This window comes from Kwoniella pini, chromosome 10, assembly GCF_000512605.2.
Source record: "Kwoniella pini CBS 10737 chromosome 10, complete sequence".
Classification (NCBI taxonomy): domain Eukaryota; kingdom Fungi; phylum Basidiomycota; class Tremellomycetes; order Tremellales; family Cryptococcaceae; genus Kwoniella; species Kwoniella pini.
This window is the reverse complement of record NC_091725.1, coordinates 428,434-448,428: the sequence shown is the minus strand read 5'-3', so window position 1 is coordinate 448,428 and position 19,995 is coordinate 428,434. Positions and strand designations below refer to the sequence as shown.

Here is a 19,995-nt window from a genome sequence, read left to right as displayed (position 1 = left end):
ATGGGGAATTTAAAATGAAAAACGGCTCATCGCAGAATTATGTATCATTTGATCATGTCCCTGTCAATCATCATTATCATGCATTTATTGTCACTTGGCGTTGCGTACTTGAAACAATTTGCGGGGAGCAGACGGGATCCGTCGATGGTAGGAGATCAATTGATGCTTGTCGTGGATGCATTACACAGGTGAACGTTGAAACGGTATAGATCACGTCAAAACCGCTTGATTTTCATCTACGGCCATAGAATCCAGAAAGCACCGGGTCCCGTCTGCTCCCCGCAGTTAAGTTGGATATCGCTCGGTTAGTACCAAGGTGGGGGACCACTTGGGAATCCCGGGTGCTGTAGTTTTTGATTTTTTGCTATAGATTTAATCAAATTTGTCGAAAAATGAAGAGATTGCAATACTAGGATCCGCTACAAATGATAATTTTATCAACCTCTTCCCGGACATTATTTTGGTCATACCTTACTTCAGGGTGTCGCAGGTGTATGTGCATGCTTTGTGTGTTTTTGATCGGAATTTTAGCTAGATACCTTTGAAACCATTAAAACCACGTTGTCTCGGTTTGTTTACCTCCACCCGCTCGGATCACTTGAACCAAAGATGCACATTGACATACTGCACTTTCACCCTATTCGATAACGAAATCAAAAGACACAAAACAGAGATAAAGCTTAGTGGAAGACTGAAGAAAAGCTGTCGAATGTAGATTGGAACCTCCCCTTTAAATAACAAATATGGGAATACCTCCTCCTCATGTGAGGGCTTGGTATTCTTATGCGTTTGCTGCAGAAGTATATTCTGCTTGTGGTTTGGTAAGTTGACTTTCAGTCATACATCTCATAACCACAATTGAATAGTCTTTGACCATTGGATTGATAGGCTATCTTCTTGCCAATCACACTAGAGCGTAAGCTATCAATCTTACTTGAGAGCTGAAGTGCAAAACTGACTTGCTGTTGTGATACTACAGAGCTAGCTAAAGAAGTAGGATATTATGCACCTGATTTTGTCGAAGCTTGTAATCCGAACAAAACTGCTGGAGATGAGATTCAGAGAGTCTGCAAAGCTAGAATTCTGGGTACATGGGTAGATACAGCATCATTTAGGTTAGTGGTCCACTCAACTTTCTGAGATGAGTTTTCAGTAAGCTGATCGCAATCTCTTCCTCAGTATGTATGTCAAGTCAATCGCTGTAGCTATACAAGCTATATGCATCATATCGATAGGTCCATTAGCAGACTCTCGTAAGCCCAAAATATTGCTGATTTTATCTTATCTGACCGCTAATTAGTCTCCTTTTATCAACAACGAAGCATTCTGGCGTAAACGTCTATTACTTCTGTTTGCGTATGCCGGATCCTTATCAGCTATCCTGTTCCTCCTTTTCCCTACGAATCCCAATCTCGCTTTACCTTTAATCGCCGCCTTACTATTCGTAATTGGAAATACAACTTACGCTTCGAGTATTGTATGCGCAAATGCGTTCTTACCCATTCTAGCTAGGGAAGATGAAGAAGTTAAAAAAGCATATGATGAATCGCAAACTCCAGTCACTTCGACCGAAGATGATTTCGAACTTGACCTGAATGGTGAAGTACGAGAAGAGATTGCCGGATTGAGAAGAGCAAGTTTAGATGAAGAAGCAAATACCGTTATTCCACAAGGGATGGGAATTGTTGTTAGAGCTATATCAACGGCAGATTTGACCGAAGATGAATTCACTCTTGCACCAAAATCAACCATAAAAGAGATACATGGTTTGAAAACTCATTATGAAACTTTATTCTCATTGACGGTATCAAGATTATCTTCAACTGCGATAGCTTTGGGTTTTTTATCTGGAGTATCAGTTTTAACTCTATTATTGATACCGGTTTTATACTTTGAAGGCAGTACATTTAGCTTAAGATTAGCTATAGGTTTAAGTGGAATTTGGTGGGCTATATTTACAATACCTTCTTGGATTGGATTACCCTCTGGAATTTCCAATCAAGAACAGGAAGAAAGATATGATAAATTAAAGATAAGCGATGCTTGGAAACGAATTGGAAAAATGTTAAATTTCAAAGAAGTCAGGAAATTACCAAATTTATATACTTTTTTAATTGCTTGGATGTTCCTTTCTGATGGTGAGTTATTCTGGTTGTTCTTAGTTTTTTTACTATACTAATTCTCATCAAATAGGGTTTCATACGACAACATATTCTGCTATACTTTTCGCCTCTTCGGTCTTATCAATGTCAGCTTCAAAAGTTATTCTCATGGGTATACTAGTACAAATGGCAGCAGTAATTTCATCAATAACCGTACCGAAGTTACAAAATCATTTGTCATCTCTAGATAAACCTATTACAAATTTCAAAGTTCTTATGTATGCTGTTTTAGCGGGTGGTGTTATACCGCTTTATACATCTATTGGACTTATTTTACCCATTGGTGGACTCAGGAGTGAAGGAGAGATGTATATATTGGGAGTATGGTTTGGATTGGTTAGTTCACATTTTCTTTTTGCTTTTTATTCTGAGGTCTCTGAGGTTACCGATTTTTTCATATTAAATGTTTCATCATGTTTAGGTTTATGGCCCATTTTTGAGTTATTCTAGAGCGGTATATACCGAATTGATACCACCAGTGAGTATCTTATTCCACTACTACAATTGGTCAAACCCATTTCAATTATGAACCCTTTGAATAAACTGAAAATCATCTTTACTGATTTTACCTATAATACTGTCTAGGGTCACGAATCAACTTTTTTCTCTTTATTTGCTTTTACTGATAAATCAGCTTCTTTCATTGGTCCAGCTGTTGTGGGACTTATAGCTGATTTAACAGGAAATCTAAGATACGGATTCATTTTCTTATTAATCATGTTATCTATACCCATTCCAATTTTATTAAAGGTTAATATTAGAGAAGGTATTCAGGATGCTCAAAGGTGGAATGAGAATAAATTAATGCCAAATACAAATGTTGAAAATGATCAAGAAACTACAGGTTTATTGTCTCAATAAGTAAAGGAAAATGGAATATGGGAATATTGTATATGTATATAAATACTTTGTGAATAACTCCTCGGATTATCTGTCTGAAACATTGGCGTAGGATCGATGCATTTTGATTATAATATACAATACCCTCACGAATACATATTGGATTAATCGTCTTCATCGGAATCAATTATCCTTCTAATCTTCCCACTTAATCCTTTATTTGTAGGAGGTATTTGATCTTGCTCTTTCATCTGTATATCCAAGGAGGGAATAGGAGAAGAAGATTGATTTGGTCTTTTCCAATTTGGATCATACATTCTCGTTTCATTTTCACTTCCACTATCACGATCACTAAATTCATCCTCAATATCTAATTGTGAATCTAAAGGAGCGATTGAAGGTCTTTTTCTTCTTGTATTTTGTTTTTGAGTTAAATCATTTTCACTCTCATCATCACTTTCCATTCCTATATCATCTATTTGAGAATAGACTTTCATATTTCCTTCAAGAAAATCATCTTCATCATCTTCTCGTTGTTGATTACCAAGTTCATCAATATCTTCATTTTCTTTTCCTTTTCCTTTCGATTTATTATTTTTTCTCTTCCTTTTACCTCCATTTGATCTCATTATATTACCTTGTTGTTCAGCTAAAGCTTTCATCTCATCTCTTAATTTCTGTTCATTTTCGAAAAATTTTCTAGTCACTTCATCATCAGAATCATCAGAATCTTCAATAAAAGCAGCTGATTTGTAAATTTGGACTTCTTTTTCTTTTTTCTTTCTTTGTTTCTTTTCTTTTACCCTTTTAACTAATTCTCCTGTTTCACTATCTAAATCCATTTCATCCAAATCTGTTGAATTTGATCTTCTTTTCCTAGCAGGTCTTGTTCTTCTTAATAGATTTTTAGGATCTTCTGTTAATTCAGGTGGATTATTTAAATATTGCTGTAATGCACCTAAAGAGGTAGAAATTGATGATGGAACTATATGAGAAGGTAAAAACCATTTCGTATCTTCAATATTTGGTTGTTGAGGTTGATCTTGATTTTCGAGATCGGGGAGAACCATATCAAAGGATAATAAACGTAACATCAATCGGAAATGAGAATCTTTGATCACTGCCGCTTTCTGAGAATCACTTTCGGGCGTGAGATCTATGGTCGTTATATCTATCAGCTGCCCCCAAATCATGAAAACGCAGAGCGCACTCACCATGTTGCACAAATTTGTCAATAGCAGCCTTACTTGGCCCACTGAAATCCCTTATCCTCTCATCGTCATTGTCATCATCGCTGTCAGCTTGACGCAGAGCAGCATCAGTCCCATCCGTGGAAATGACGATTTCCGTTCTGGATGCTAGTGCAATCTCCAATACCTGGAGTGGCCGATGTCATTAGCATCCGCTCTCGCCTTTCATGAGCCGAGTTTTCCATGCCACTCACGTCTACTATCCATTTGATCAAATCTTCTTTTTCCTCCTTCAACAATATACCAACGGTAATTTCCATCTGCTTACTCCAACTCAATTTCTTGTTCTTCTTGAACTCAATCTCAGCTTGACCCATCTATTAAAACCACGATATCAGTCTGATTACTTCAAACACGTTTAACCACGAGATGGAAACTCGCCTTCTCTTTTATCCTACTCCTTTGACCTGCCATTCCATCTTCACTCTCACTTCCACTTTGATAACTACTGATTTCCTTCCATTTGCTCCTTGACTTGCTGCTGAATGCATCAACAATCAAGAATGGATCTTCAGCTACCCGCTTGAAGAATTTACGCAACACAAACTGGATAAGTTGGTTCAAATCTTTTGAGGAATCGTTTTTGGGTAGAGTGTGTGCTCCGTCTACTATTTTTCGGAACAGGTTAAGGGTTGAAACCTAACGTTGCCATATAATCAGTTTGCCGCCGATGCATATACGATCATCCATAGATTCTCCGACAGGTCAGTCGACCCACCTTGAAATACAGTCCTTCAGCCTGAGCCTTGATGACTTGACGATGCATGAGTCCAACAACCCTTTTCATCTGTTCGTCATCTTCGAATTCCTGAAATCGAGCGAGATAAGACAGTAAAGTATTCGTGACCGGTTCACTGGCAAACCTCTGTAGCGCAACATCAGCCAATGCCCCTGGTTAATCATTATTGCTTAGGATGAGAGAAGTAATACCCACTTTTTCGAAAGCCTTGAATGTAAAAGCATGTTCAGCATAACTTGGAGCCTCAGCATCTGGTCCAAACGCCTCCTCTTCTTCGTTTCCATAATCTTCCGGTATTTTGTTGGCAGATTCTGGTTCTTTCATAGCCTCATCTCGTTGTTTTCGCTTTTTCCTGGCCGCTTTCTTCTTACGTATGAACATGAATGCTTTGTTTTTCGAATATTTCTCCAACATCCTCAAGAGAACATAAGCGAAATGTATAACAGAATCAAGATAACTGTTCAGATTACATCAGCGTAATCGCTTTTCAAGTGCATCAAGGAGACAGCTCACGCGACGGATTGATCTTTATATTGAGATATAACTGATAAGGATGAATCCAGTATATCACCATTGTAGTATAAGTTATTTTGTACGATCTCAGCTACTTCTATATCCTCTTCCTCCCCTGAGGTAGCCATAGCGTCAAGAAGTAACAGCTAGCAGGACAAATCAGCTGGCATGTAACAATGTAAAGGAGAGGACAGACTCACAATCTGTGTAAAGCAGTCCAGACTAGCCTGTAATTCTGTCCACGCGGGTGGCTATGTCACATTCGATCAGTATAGGCTACGTATACGATATACAAGGAGAACATACTTTATCGTCCATAGAGCTCTTCATTCTTGAGAATAACCATCGGATAGAGTCCATCTCTGCCATCTCAGCGACAAGACCAAGCGACAAGTCATATTCTTTCTGTCCCTTCTCTTCTTGCTTGTGCCGCAGTACAAGCAAGTACTCCACGAAGAACCTGGTCAGGTAAAACGTTCGCACATTATCCGTCGGTCGGATTTTACTCCTTTCCATCCGAATATCTCGCAGAATGGAGGCGAAGAAGACTGTAACCCGAGTATGACCTATCAGCTAGAGTTACCCAGAGCGATTTGGTCTCGGTAACCTTACTATTGAAACAAGATTCTATGAAGGATTTTGCTAAACCTTGTAAAGCCCTCATAGCGTCAGGATTAAAGTTCACTATTTGGGTAAGCTCGTCCTACCACTCTCCTCATCAGCTCATTCTGGTTCATTTCTTTTGCTTGGAGGTTGAACGTACCACCTTTTTCGCTTTCTGAGCTCTTTTCCGCTTTACTTCGTCCAAGATCTTCCCTGCATTAGCACTGATCGCATTTTGTTTGTGCAATATGACTTTTTGCTCGCCCTGGAAGGACGCAAAGTTGCGCATTTTAGCTCGATGAGTGGTGAAATATGTTCGACGAGTCACTCACAGCTCGTACTGCGACAGTTGTACCGAATCTCGAATGCCTAGTCATCCCGACTTTCGACACAAGTGCTTTCTGCCTTTTCTCAGCGTCCAGCAATTTCGATAAATTGTCTAAGGGGGCCTGGATGAAAAATCAGCTTGTGGTCCCCTTAGAGCTGGTAAAATGTCGTCTCCATAGCCGGTGTCACACGTGCATGAACTCACTCTATCTTGATCCTGCCCTAAGTCCTTAGCCTTCACTGATCTGAATATCAGATGTAGTATATCCAATACCAATACGTTGAAAGGGTTAAAATCTGTCTTATCGGCGCATGACGCTAATGTGAGCAGTAGTTGAAAATAGGTGAGTTTATTTAATTGAAGGATCAGTGTGGACTACAAGTCATATAGAGTCAGCTTTCTCCTTGATTGATCTATACGCTTAGCTGTACAAGCGACGTACCTGCAAATTCGCAAACTCTTCTTTCTCTCCGGTAGCAGTACCTTCTGCTGTCGTGTCCTTGATCGCCAATAAATTTCTGACTACATGTAGACCTAACGATATGATCCTCTCATCTCTCTCATCCCTATATCCAGCATATCAGTTATCACATATATACTTAAAATTACATGTAGCTAAATTTTGCTTACTTCCGAGGTTTAGCCAGACTTGGCAACATCAATGCTAATAAACACCTAAGTGGTTGACTTGATTGAAGGATCAAAGCTTTATATTCCAATTGAGCCCGCAAAAGGGAAGCGTAATCGGTCACGACAGCAGGTTCATCTTCCATCTCTTTCAACTCTGAGGCTACGTCTATTGGCCATGTCAAAGCCGCTATAAGGTCGCCTAATTACCAAATGTATATCGTCAGTATAACCTTTACAAGAGTAGCTGCGATACAAGGGATGACTCACAAGCTACTAAAGAAATTTTCCTGCCCCAATCTCCTCTATATGTACATTCTGTCAAAAGAGCGACCAATTCTCTCATAAGTCCAGCTTTTGCCATACATCTAGCTACAGTCCTTTCATCGTCTTCATCGTCTTTTCTCCATAACTTCTTTAGATCTTTCAATACTCCTAAAACACTATCACCGGGTCTATAAATATTTTCAAATTTACCTGATCCAGGTGAAGTTTCGATGTTTTCATAACCTCCTAACGCAGCTACAAGTGATTGGACAGCTGGTAAGAAAATGGCATGTTTATCGATTGGTTCATCTATCAATGATGGTGAGATTCCTCTTCCTTCGTCGTGTTCTAGATCTAAATCTAATGTCGAATAAGGATCGGGTGACCCTATAGGAGAGTAGCTCATCCTGAGGAAATCTTATCACCTTGCCAATAGCGCCGATATGATCGTAAAAGACAGCGACGATTTGAGATCTCAATCAGGTAATGCAGATGAATGGTTCGTGTCAAGAACATTAAATAATCTGAGATCATAGACGCGTGTTAGTGACAAGTTGGAATAAACCAACGCGTCAAAGCTTATGCTGGCGCTCATCTCCGCCCCATTATCGAGATTCATTTGCGAGCTTGAAGATATAAGATATATACATAGTCTATCAAAGCATTTAATGCATGTATCATGATTTCATCTAGATTCTCTGGCTTTGAGGCCATTCATCGACCGTTTAGTCCCCGTGTGGCCACCGCTATGAAACCAAAGAAGTGACATTTATTTGGTCTCTTGTAGGAATGTTCTTAAATCTTTGACCCAAGGGAAAATAGCTTTTGTCTCTGCTACACGAGCATCGTTCTGATTGAACATGATGAACTAGAAGAAAATCAGCATCAGACTCGACACATGTATCATATCGGGACTGATACAGATATAGACTTACTTTGAGCAATTTCATCCTTTCTTCATCCATACCACCACTCATCTTCTTCTCCCTCTCACGAAGGTTTTCTCCTGTGGCATCTTGCCAGGTATCTATCCAATCTTGTGGAACACCTTCATATCCACTCAACCCGATCACCTTGCCTTCGAATTCATTGGGATTGAGTAGAATCTCCGAAATGGCTCTTCCGATATCGTCAGCAGCTATGCCTGATTTAAGAAGTTGAGCAGGCCAGAAATGAGGTATAGCATCTGTGTATCCTGGTAAAAACAGATTTTCTAAGAATCCAACAGGCCGAATCACAGTATGTCTCATTCCTGAAGCGATCAAATGATCTTCGATATTTTTTTTAGCTTCGATCCTATCATTTCAGATGAGTATGAGTAAATAGGCTTAAATCTGTTCAAAAGGAGAAATTGACGACTTACGATGCAATACCTGTTTCCTTGTTTCTGTGTCCATTGTAATCCGTACTTGAGAAGACGAAATGATTCACTTCATATCTTTTGGCCAAATCAATAATCGCTTTACCCTCTTGAATTTGAGCGGTAGCATCGTAGCCCACATTGACAAAGAATATTCCAGCGATTTTGCCCTCAATTTGGGAAAATACGCCCTCAGCCGCGGAAGCATCGCCTTGAATGAGCTTGACTTTAGGCAATGATGAGATTGATTGAGCTTTAGGTGAAGAGGGATCACGAGTAACGGCGTGAATGATGATATTTGCATCGGATCTCGAAAGCCACTGTTGAGTAAATAACGTTAGCCTAGGTGTACCAAAGTCGAAGCCAAGAAATCAAGGGAAGATATATTGACACTTTGACTTACTCGCACAGCTGCTCCGCCTTGTTTACCGGTAGCACCAAAGATGATAAAATTCTGACTTGTAGACATTTCGAATCCAACTTCGAGGTTGTATGTACTTGAGGGTATTACTGACTTTACTTGAAAGGTGAGGTGGTGATGGAATTGGTATGCGTGTCGTCAGGTAAGATTTTTTCAACAACCAGACCTATTGGCTCTTTATACTTTTTCATCATGCGCTTCGGCCTCTTGAGCTTGTTCTTGACAACCGAGTGATCGATAAGCTGATTTCTGACATGACCTAATTATCAATCAAAACAGTACCAATCATGTTGATTTCCTGAAAGATTGCTCGATCATCTCGGCTTGTTACTCGGTAACCGCGGGCTTAAGGTCAAATCAGTCACGGTTGCGTGTTTTGAGTACGTAAGCTTGGTTTGAGGTACCGAGGTTGCTTAATAACAGCTTTCAACATCAATCTTGGTTATTTGCGAAAAAAAGCGGTATCACTTTGAGTGCAGATCAGCTCGCTCACGTCTAAATGCATTTCTGGGTGCTTGATTCTGGCACTAACCATTATGAACAAAAATCGGTGTCAGTGTACGGGCTGTTCCATGGCAACAATGGGACCGGGGACACGGACACCTCCGCCATTTCCAAATCTCACTTGGTTGACCTCCACTAAGAATTTCAGAGAGGATCGTCAAAAGTTCAGCTAATCCAGTTAATTACAATCAAAACATTCACACAGTTTGACGATATCGTATCGGACATAAATGATATAGCAAACACTCGCCCACCGTAGTACCGAATCGTTCATCCTGCTTTATAAGCGCTCTCTCCTTTCGAACGTGAGCGGCTGCGCTCAACGTTTGACCATCCGATCTTCTTTCTCTACCTCTTCTTTCCTTCTCAAGATGGCACCATCAAATCCAGGCGTGTATCTACCTCATTGGCAAGTCAAGTGTCTGACTGCTCCAGGTCCAGATTCAGATTTATCTCTTCATGTCTCCTTTGACAATGCAAGGTTTCTGTTTGGATGTGGAGAAGGTACTCAACGTGCTTTCAATCAAAAGAGAACTACTATGAAAGGGTTAAGTGGAATTTTTGTGGGATCAGGTGAATCTAGATCAAGAGCTGGATTAGCAGGTACGTGGCTTTTCAGTCGTGTATCACAAAAGCGCATCTTAAGCTGATGACATACGATTATGGTAGGAGTTTTGATGACTGCTGCCGATGCCGGGATATCGAAAGTGGATATTGTAGGGCCACCAGACATGTCACAATATCTGTCTACCTTGCGTTCATCTGTCATACGGTAAGATAAAAAAAGTACTGCCTGACTGATGTGACGTCTATCAGCTGACAAGTCGATTCTATTAGTGACTCAATCACGGTGAATATGCGATCTTACCCTCGAACTTCCTCGACCGGCGAATTAGTTAAATTATTTGAATCGCCAAATATCACTGTGCACGGAATCGCTCTTATCCCTCAGCCTGTTGCTGGACCATCAAAACCTCCATCACAGTACATACCATTTGATCCTCATTCCTCACATTTCCGACCTTCCAGACTATCTCCCGAAGATGCTCAAAGGTGGACTGACCAGATTGTATGCGACATCTTCCATAATGGACCTAAAGCCAGAGCGTCTAGACGACCACCACCTCCCGGATCCAAGTCTCCACCTCGAGAAGGATCTCCACACCCTGCAAACCCATTTGTTAATCCTGACAATACGATTTGCTCCTCGATCCCAGATACGCGTTATCCCCTGCCTCTTCCCACTCCAGAGGATACCCAAACCCAAATGGTCTATATCTGTCAAGCGGCAGATATAAGGGGGAAATTCGATGTGAATAAAGCGAATGCATTAGGAGTACCTAAAGGACCGGTCAGAGGGAAATTGACGAGAGGTGAAACTATCCAGGTGGATGACGCCTCCGTTGAAGGGGGTAAGAGGGTTATCAAGCCCGAAGATTGTCTAGTAGGAGGTGGACCCGGATCTGTAAGTGCTGGCTTGAGTGGCCGGATAATGAGTCCATCGGATGCTAATGCTCATATTGACATGTTCCCAGATTTTGATCGTTGTAAACTGTTCTGAAAGCACCAAATGTGATCTATTAGCCAACCCTGCTTTCGATAAATACCAAACCGCAGTGAATTCTGACGGCGAACAGGCCAGACATGTTCACTTAGTCGTACATAGAGTGCCTAGATCGGTCTGGGAATCAGCAGACTACAAAGAATGGATGAAAGCCTTTGGCGAGCGTACACAGGTAGGTCTCTTCCAAGCACCTCAATATGGTACTGATAGCTGACCCGGCCTATATCCTGACATAGCACTTGATAGCGGATCCTGTCGAATACCCAGATCGTACAGTCTTCAACTCAGCAGCATGGAACACTCTTCAGCTTTCTATAGCCGATTCTACCATCTTTAACCCTCCATATGTCACATCTCCACGACCTCCTTCTGTAGATTTACCGCCAAATACATCTTTCCTGGTGGAAGGGGCGTTCTGCCGGATGCACCCGCCTGCACCGGTTACGCTGCTGGGGGTTCATGACAAGGATATACCATTCACAATCACAAAAGAAGAAGCTGAAAGTGCAAGAGAGACCATAAGACAAGATATGCCTGAATATTCCATTGCATGTGATGCAGCTCAACTTTCTATCTCATCCGCCCTTCGAGCGAAGTCGTCCTCGGACAAACAAATAGGGGAAGATATAGTGGTTACGACGTTAGGCACAGGAAGTGCTATTCCATCAAAATACCGTAATGTATCTTCCACATACCTTGAAATACCTGATCTGGGCGGTATACTTTTGGACGCAGGTGAAGGAACACTGGGACAGATCAAACGTAGATTTGGCAAAGAAGGCACTCTCAAATTATTCATGGGTTTAAAGATGATTTTCGTCAGTCATATGCACGCGGATCATCATTTGGGCTTGAACAGTGTTCTGGAAGAACGATTCCGAGTAAGTTTCGCCAAGTTGGATCAACTCATGGCATTCACTTCACTGAGCTTCTCGTAATCTGCTTTAGATTGGTGTCGCATCGCCATTGTACATCATCGGCCCTTCGAACATAGCATTGAATTTACAAGAGTCAGCGTCATGGCAATATGCGGCACCTGACCAAACCGCTTTGCGGAATGTTCGATTCATAAACATACAAAGATTAGGCTTTAAGATAGAAACCGATTTCCGAAGATCAAGATCAACATCTCCTTCAGAAGAGCCAGATGATGAACCTGTCAAGGAAGCCTTGGATGAGGAAGCCTTAAAACAGCGCATTGAGCTGAAGGGAAGGTCCGTTGACTCGGACATACTCTCGCCTTGGGAGAAATCTCCTCGGAATCCACCGCCAAATCGTCAAACACATCCTCTCAATGCTTCATCTAGGTCTCCTTCACCGTCAAATAGGCGCCAGTCCCGTACGTCCTCGCCTGCTCCAACCTCTGACGCAGAGTCCGAGAAGGAGGCCATAGAAATGGATCAATGGGAACAAGAAAGTATCGAAGATCGAAGGTGTGGAAGAAAACTATGGCCTTTTACTCATGTTTACAATTTCTCACCTGCCGCGTGAGTTCCTTCTTACTAATCTAAGAGCTCAAGATTGGAATTAAACGTACTGACTCGACGATGTCTGATAGTACTCGAGATCACTGGTGGACCGTTCGTAGGATGTTGAGAGACCTAGGTTTATCCTCGATTTGGGCTCCTGTTGTACCACATCGTGGGCGGGCTTACGGCTTATCGATCGAACATTCTTCTGGTTGGAAAATTGTGTAAGTACATGCGCTTTCGTGATAACTTTCCAACCGAGAAGTCAAGCTGACATTCCGCATACAACCATAGGTATTCTGGAGATACTAAACCATCCGAAGAATTGGTGCGAGCAGGACAAAATGCAACTTTACTAATACATGAAGCTACATTGGAAGATGATAAGCCTGAGGTGGCTGCCGTCAAAGGTCATTCAACCTTTTCCCAAGCTATAGATGTGGGAAAGAGGTGAGTACGAGATCTTGACATATTGCTAGGTGTAGGTAATCAGGCTAATGCTGTATTTTGAATTGTGAAGGATGAAAGCCAAACATATTTTATTGAATCATTTCTCTCAACGTTATCCGAAATTGCCCAAATTACCAGTTTTCACTCCGACCCCTTCTACTGTTGAAGGAGCAGAATCGACAGAGAAGGAATACCTACCAATTGTATCGATTTCATTTGATTTCATGTCTTTAAGAATTGGTGATATGTGGAAAATGCAATATTATATGGAACCTCTCAGTTTGTTATTTGTTGAAGCTGAAGAAGAAGGTGAAGGGGAAGATAGTGTTATAGGAGCAGTTAGAAAAGACGTTAATCCTACTTTAGATGGAAATGAAAATGGCCAAAACAAAAATCACAAGAATAGTCAACCTTCAACAAAACTTGATGGTTCGATCCTGAATGAAGAGTCCAATGGACAAGAGAAAGGAAAATCCAAAAAGGAAATGAAAAAGGATAAAGTGCGTTTAGAACAAAAAGGTAAAAGAGCTGCTAGTCCTTCTATGGATGATAGGGAAGTGAAAAGAAGATCAACTGATTCGTCAATTACCTCAGAAGAGAAAATGCAAGTGGATGGTGAGAAGTAGTTCCAAAGGAGAAGAATGTGAATTATTATGTAAGCATTTGTGGTGATAAAGGCATTATCTTGTTATGTATTTTACCTGCACACGTCTTGCCATGCATCACAATTCATTTCGTCTTTCATGCGAGCGCATTGCTTTGGCGCAATTGGCCACTGATAAAGACACATCATTACAGCCAATTTTTAAATCTACCATAACGACCGGATGCATTATAATCAACTTCCAGTACAGAATCGTTCACAATTTCAATCAAAGGTGGCTGTATTGTTTAATATAAATAAGCATTATTCTTACCTCATACCGCCGCCACTTTGTTTTTGTCTTTGTCTTATATCAATCTGATGATTTCGATCCTTCTTTATGACACTATGATTCAGACTAATGTCTTACTTCTTCTACAACCTACCTTAGACCTTATCGGATGGTTTCTCGTTTCGTCATTCATATGAAACAGATGGTGAATTTGATTCTTCTCAACATAGATAAGATCATGTAAAGCGTGATTCTGACTTTTAGATCCTTGTCTCATATTCTCATATTTATATGCTTATTCAAGGCTGAACTTCAACAATCATGTGACGAATCGATAAAATAGGTCCAAATAAAATCAGCGACAATACTTTTACAAATTCTTTGAGGATTTTTGGTAAAACATGTGTTTATGTTTGCAACGATTTTTCTGACTTGGACTGAAGACTCAGATTATAGACCGAGACATGAAATTCAGTGCAAAGAACTCGCGAGAAATGTTCTCTTCTTTTGACGTCCCATGGATGATATATGATATTACAATATAGGTTGTAGATTAAGGTAGATATAGATGATCACACATTAACAAGTGTCTTATCAACTGATATTTGTTTTGAATCTTTCATTTTATTTATCTAATTTCCCATCCTTTCACCAAAATTAAGTGAATTTTCAATATCCATCTAAATTCTCACTTTGTCTTTGATCTTCAGAAAAACGCCTCTTCATGAATTGTGACACATAATCTATCATTTACCAGATATTTTGTATAATCTTCTACCATTCAGTTCAACACACACAAGAATTCGGAGGTATTTTATTCGAATATAGTTATACCCATATTCAGCTTTGGGAGCACTACATAGAAATAAACTTTCTATAATGTCACATTTAAATCCTTATTCTAATTCTCAAGAATTAAAAAATTTATCCAATTCATCAATTCCAACATCTTTATCACTTTCAATTCCATTTTTCTCACGTTCATCTTCATCTTCAAATACGACTTCAACAGATTTAGAAACTTGTTATTCAAATTCATTTTCAGATAATTCTACACCTGATATAGGAATAGTATTAAATCTTCAACCAAATTTGAATTTTCAACAACAACATAATTTACAAATTTGTTCTTCAAAAGAATTGGAAAAATCAATTTCAATAAATAGTATAAGACCTAAAATTAAAAAAATGCCAAGTTGGAATAATCAAACTTGGTCACCTAGAAATTCTAATGAATTTATAAGACATCCTTCTTCTTCTTCTTCTTCACAAGTAAAAGATTCTAATTTCTTTTTACAAGATGATAATGAAGAAGAAGATATTTTACGTTTTGAAAGAAGAAAAAGTTTAATTAAATTAAAAGATTTCGTTACATGGGGTAATAGTAAAAAATCAAAATTACCTATCAATACAAAATTGAAAATTAAAGAGAAAGAAGGAAAATCAAATATAATTACAAAATTGAAAATTAAAAGAGGTTCTACTTCTTCTCTAACAGAAACCAAAACTATCAGAGATGAAGAAATTGGTAAATCTTTACAAAGAGTTTGGGCTAGAACAATCTTTGGTGTAGATAATGAAAGAGAAAGAAGAGGATCAGATTGGCCACCTACTCAATCTAGAGAATTGACTTTAGATTTAAGTTGTATACCCACTTTTACTGGAGAACAACAAATGAAGGTCGATGTTAATCATATCAAAGAGAATTTTGAAAAATTCAAATTTGGACAAGACGAATTAACAAGTTCTTCATATAAATCTCAAGAGACTTTGACACTAAAAGAAGGTGTTCTCTATCATGATCCTCTTGTGATACTTAGTGAACAAAGGGTAGATACTCCTTTAGAATTGCCTCTACTGCCTAAAATGAACATACGTAAATCCTACCCATCAATTTTGTCACCTGTATTAGATGAATATGAGGAAGGAAAAGAAGAACACCTTGCTCAGAACGATTTGGTTTCGATGAATGGTCAAATTGAAACGACTCCTGAGAAAACAAAGCAATATCATGGTGCAAGTGACGAGATTAGGGGAAACAACGAATTGAATGATGACGAAGGAAGGGAAGAAGAATTTTTCACACCTTCTTACAGACCTTCCTCAATATTAATCAATACAGCGTTTCCAAATAAATCAGAAAGTCCCAGCAAATCATCAAAAGCGAAATCAATGATTGTAATAGCTCCTGATGAAACCCCTCAACTTGATTTGACGATCTTTTCACCTCGACCTAAAAGTATGATACTTCCCCGTGCACCTTTATTACGAGGCTTAAATTTATTGGATGATTCATTACCTATTTCTCCATTAGAATTACCTTCAATCTCCTCAACATCTTTCTCTTCTTTTCAACCTATCAATTTAAGTCAAGAACCTAATTCCAGATTAATCGAATCATCGTCAAAAACGGTTTTATCTAAAGATCTACTAAATTCACCTAGATTAGCTATTGTAATGCCAATTCCTAAAAAGGGAATACCAAATCAAACGATTGAATCAGTTTTAGGAAATTTTGATTCTACTTTAAGTAGGCATAAATCTTTAAATGAAAGAAGACCTTCAAGACCAATAACTTCAAATCGAAATTTTAGTTTAAGCCTTTCTAATTCCAATTCAACCGAATTTAAACCAACAACAACTAGTAGAAGAAGAATGTCATTAATAATTAAACCTTCAATTTTACCTTGTCCTACACCACCTTCTTTATTAACTTCTCCTAAATCAATTAATACAGAACAGATTCCTCCTTTATTCTCACCTTGTTCAATTAGCCCTACTAATCAAATACATTTTGCATCTTCTTCTTCAATAAGTGGATTACCAATTAGACGAGGTAGAGGCAGTTTGAAATTGAAATTACCTCAATCGTATTTCCCTCAAGAAGCTGAAACAAGTTGTGAAGCAGTTATTAATTCTGAATCAGAAGGAAAATTGCAAGAACCAAAAGAACATATTCCTACACCCGGTACCTTCGGGCTAGAGGGTGAGAAAAATAGGTTAGAAACAAGCAATATAAATCCGTATTTTGCATAGTTTTTCTGGCCTTCTTAATGTAGGTTAAAAGATCAGCATAGTAGGGTAATTAGTCCACTTGTATTTGATTTTCCCTACATAGTAATACTTAAATATAAATGCATACAAAAATGATGTCCTCCACTTCAATTCAGAATCGCTTTAATCCTGCTCGTCATCGAGAAGCCGCTGCGTTTCAGGACCGGACGAAGCATCGTCAAGTGGTTTACCGAAATCGTCAATGCCCAAACTCTTCTGTCGCCTTTTCCATAAAACGCAAATTACCTGATTATGCAGAGATCATCAGTTTGATCAGACAAGACATGAATAGCAAGTAAGCTGACTCACCAATAACGCACCCTGCATGCCTCCCGTCACGGCATAAGCTAACCAACTTGTCCAATCTGTACCTGGTCTAAATACTAAACTCAATACAAAAAGGACGCTTCCTGGTACTTGAATCGCCATTGTCCCCAGACTCAAGGCACCGACAAGTTTAGAATGATAAGTACGATATATCTGCGGCGCATATTGAAAGACCGCTAAGACAGTACCGGACACTCCTAGGAATGTGGCCAGATACCTCAGAAATGGATGAGGAGGATTCGTAGAGGGCAGAATGAGGAGTAAAGAGATTGATAAGAGGAAGAGGAGAGATCTAATGACAGAGAAGCAGATTTAGTGTTGTTTATGGCAAAATAAGTTAAAGGACTTACAGATGCAGGAATACCACAATTCCAAGCGTAATTGCCATTCTCCATTCAGGAGTAGTGGCTACAGTCACTCTTGGTCTGACATTTGCACCGTCCGCCTGTAAATCATCTCCTGTACTACTGTAAGCGGAGGCGGTAGGCTCGAGGGGCATGACTCGTTGATATTTGAGATGTTTGGGAAAATATGCCAGATAAAGTACCAGTCTGTCTTGCCAGTCAGCTACAATTCATATGATTGCGAAAAGAAGGATGCTAACATGATTGTAAAGAGCAGCCATTGCAACGTCACCTGGTAGAAGCCAAGAAGAGATTCGAAACATCTACCTGAACTCTATAATCGATATCAGCTCTTGTTAAATTGGCCAAAAATAGATAGCTTTTGCTTACTATCACTCGACAACACCGAAATAATGGCCACTGAACAATCAGAAGATTCAGCATACCAGATGCCGAGGACGTCGCTCCTAAGAGTAGATACCACTACTCTTGAATGTCAGCTTCATCGATGTAATTCAGGAAGACTTTGGCTTACTGGTGAAAACCCCTCAGACGTCTTGGCATTGATTATGCGCAAATGCTACAAGTGACGTTATGTGAGTTCTTCCTGTCACGGGCGCGGGACAGCTAAGAGCAGCATTGATCATTCAGTGCTTACCTGAGGCAGGTAGCTGATTATGAGACCCGTGCACAGGAGCAGGGAGAGCACAAGAGTTGGGACATCATGGGTCTAGGCGGAATTTAGCAAGCTAGTCGTTCAACGAATTTGGACTATAATAGCTCACTGCAGGACATTGACATGTCGCCATAGGGTTCACCTTAGGTAGGTGATTTGCCTGCATCACCGAAAGGGGGAACAAGACGACAAGAAGTAAAGATCAGAGCAAAATCGACCCTGTAAAGAGCTAAGAAATGAATGTTCAGTTAATGCATCACAACAATAAGGACAGGCGTCATTCACAACTGAGGTGAACGCGGAGCCTCCGCACATTGCCACATGGCAGATCAACCCGGAAACGCAATCCCTTCAGAGTGCCACAGGCTTGTTTAGCTCAACTTCCGCTAAACTCCGACACATCAAACTTCATTTCGCACCGTACAGCGAATCTTACCCCGCTGCTGGTTTCTGACTTTCAATTAACGTTAAAATTTCACTCTTTGAATCTTTCTTCTTCATCCATCAAACCCAACCAAATACGACAAAACAAACAAGATGGCCCCAAAGAAAGTTAGAGCTCCTCAAGAGCAAGCTGCTGTTAACCTCGGTCCTAACGCCGCCGAGGGTGAGAACGTCTTCGGTGTTGCTCACATCTTCGCTTCGTGAGTTGAGTTTGGTTTGATTGTGGTCAAGAAGCGGTATAGAAGTTTCATGAGCTAACTTATTTTGGGATATAGTTTCAACGATACCTTCGTTCACGTTACCGATCTCTCTGGTAAAGAAACCATCTCCAGAGTCACTGGTGGTATGAAAGTCAAGGCTGATCGAGATGAATCTTCTGTGAGTTTTTGAAATGGATCTATGATATTCAACATTGAAATGAAAGCTGATGATTTTCTATTTTGAATTAATTTAGCCTTACGCTGCTATGTTGGCTGCTCAAGATGTTGCCGCTAAATGTAAGGAAGTTGGTATCACTGCTCTTCACGTTAAACTTAGAGCTACCGGTGGTACTGGTACCAAGCAACCTGGTCCAGGTGGACAAGCTGCTCTTAGAGCTCTCGCCCGTGCTGGTATGAAGATCGGTAGAATTGAAGATGTCACTCCAATCCCATCCGACTCTACTAGAAGAAAGGGTGGTAGAAGAGGTAGAAGACTTTAGAAGTCTTTATCTTTCCTTCTCCCTTCTCTTATTGGATTTCAAATTATGGTCCTTGGTTGGATCTTTTTTGAAATACAATATTATTCTTTAAAAAATAAAACCAAGTTTTAGTCGTATTTGGTCGCTGCAGAGCACGCGATTTTAGTATAAACTTTCTAGGGATGTTTATTGAATTATTAGATTAATTTTGATAGATCTATTCATAGAAAGATATGTTATTTCCCGTGGCTCTGCGATCGTACAAATTCCAACCGCTTACTGCGTGTTTCAGACCTATTGACAGCATGTTGACGATAAGTCGTATATATCACATCGTACAAGTCTTGAACGAAAATAAATCTAGCTATTAATCAATTCACATCTTCAATCAATAAATTCCAAATTATCAGAAAAATTATGAGGCATATTTTACTGCATAAAACTACGTACAACACCCTTGATAGAACCCTTGCTGAGCATAAACACATATACAATAACA

At 39.8% G+C, this 19,995-nt stretch overlaps 7 protein-coding genes and 1 non-coding gene across 8 annotated transcripts; 5 read left to right on the top strand and 3 right to left on the bottom strand.

The window, feature by feature from the left end:
- Positions 1 to 237: 237 nt before the first annotated feature.
- Positions 238 to 352, top strand: I206_106968. The gene has a single exon (XR_002021934.2). It is a non-coding gene; the product is annotated as a 5S ribosomal RNA (ribosomal RNA).
- Positions 353 to 743: 391 nt separating this feature from the next.
- I206_106967 (uncharacterized protein) lies at positions 744 to 3,023 on the top strand (the record flags this gene model as incomplete). Its single annotated transcript, XM_019157211.1, has 8 exons — positions 744 to 821; positions 889 to 916; positions 980 to 1,115; positions 1,180 to 1,253; positions 1,323 to 2,138; positions 2,194 to 2,498; positions 2,584 to 2,640; positions 2,748 to 3,023. The coding sequence occupies 8 exons, from the start codon at positions 744 to 746 to the stop codon at positions 3,021 to 3,023; spliced, it is 1,770 nt and encodes a 589-aa protein (XP_019009929.1).
- Positions 3,024 to 3,166: 143 nt separating this feature from the next.
- On the bottom strand, positions 3,167 to 7,735 carry I206_106966 (uncharacterized protein; the record flags this gene model as incomplete). The annotated part of the gene is made up of 16 exons (XM_070203434.1): positions 3,167 to 4,158; positions 4,217 to 4,379; positions 4,447 to 4,569; positions 4,634 to 4,891; positions 4,971 to 5,117; positions 5,187 to 5,448; positions 5,505 to 5,650; positions 5,705 to 5,755; positions 5,811 to 6,052; positions 6,117 to 6,207; positions 6,268 to 6,372; positions 6,440 to 6,556; positions 6,640 to 6,810; positions 6,878 to 7,001; positions 7,066 to 7,264; positions 7,333 to 7,735. The coding sequence occupies 16 exons, from the start codon at positions 7,733 to 7,735 to the stop codon at positions 3,167 to 3,169; spliced, it is 3,594 nt and encodes a 1,197-aa protein (XP_070059535.1).
- Positions 7,736 to 8,098: 363 nt separating this feature from the next.
- On the bottom strand, positions 8,099 to 9,158 carry I206_106965 (uncharacterized protein; the record flags this gene model as incomplete). The annotated part of the gene is made up of 4 exons (XM_019157213.1): positions 8,099 to 8,197; positions 8,265 to 8,625; positions 8,693 to 9,009; positions 9,093 to 9,158. 4 exons carry the CDS (start codon positions 9,156 to 9,158, stop codon positions 8,099 to 8,101), a joined length of 843 nt encoding a protein of 280 aa, XP_019009931.1.
- An 827-nt stretch (positions 9,159 to 9,985) lies between these two features.
- I206_106964 (uncharacterized protein) lies at positions 9,986 to 13,723 on the top strand (the record flags this gene model as incomplete). The annotated part of the gene is made up of 9 exons (XM_019157214.1): positions 9,986 to 10,217; positions 10,284 to 10,386; positions 10,452 to 11,079; positions 11,150 to 11,350; positions 11,415 to 12,059; positions 12,127 to 12,665; positions 12,737 to 12,871; positions 12,942 to 13,097; positions 13,168 to 13,723. 9 exons carry the CDS (start codon positions 9,986 to 9,988, stop codon positions 13,721 to 13,723), a joined length of 3,195 nt encoding a protein of 1,064 aa, XP_019009932.1.
- Positions 13,724 to 14,851: 1,128 nt separating this feature from the next.
- Positions 14,852 to 17,008, top strand: I206_106963 (uncharacterized protein; the record flags this gene model as incomplete). Its single annotated transcript, XM_019157215.1, has 1 exon — positions 14,852 to 17,008. The coding sequence occupies one exon, from the start codon at positions 14,852 to 14,854 to the stop codon at positions 17,006 to 17,008; it is 2,157 nt and encodes a 718-aa protein (XP_019009933.1).
- Positions 17,009 to 17,149: 141 nt separating this feature from the next.
- Positions 17,150 to 18,506, bottom strand: I206_106962 (uncharacterized protein; the record flags this gene model as incomplete). Its single annotated transcript, XM_019157216.1, has 8 exons — positions 17,150 to 17,272; positions 17,336 to 17,645; positions 17,704 to 17,904; positions 17,958 to 18,031; positions 18,088 to 18,180; positions 18,233 to 18,277; positions 18,356 to 18,427; positions 18,483 to 18,506. The coding sequence occupies 8 exons, from the start codon at positions 18,504 to 18,506 to the stop codon at positions 17,150 to 17,152; spliced, it is 942 nt and encodes a 313-aa protein (XP_019009934.1).
- Positions 18,507 to 18,910: 404 nt separating this feature from the next.
- Positions 18,911 to 19,517, top strand: I206_106961 (40S ribosomal protein uS11; the record flags this gene model as incomplete). The annotated part of the gene is made up of 3 exons (XM_019157217.1): positions 18,911 to 19,017; positions 19,093 to 19,195; positions 19,272 to 19,517. 3 exons carry the CDS (start codon positions 18,911 to 18,913, stop codon positions 19,515 to 19,517), a joined length of 456 nt encoding a protein of 151 aa, XP_019009935.1.
- Positions 19,518 to 19,995: the final 478 nt, after the last annotated feature.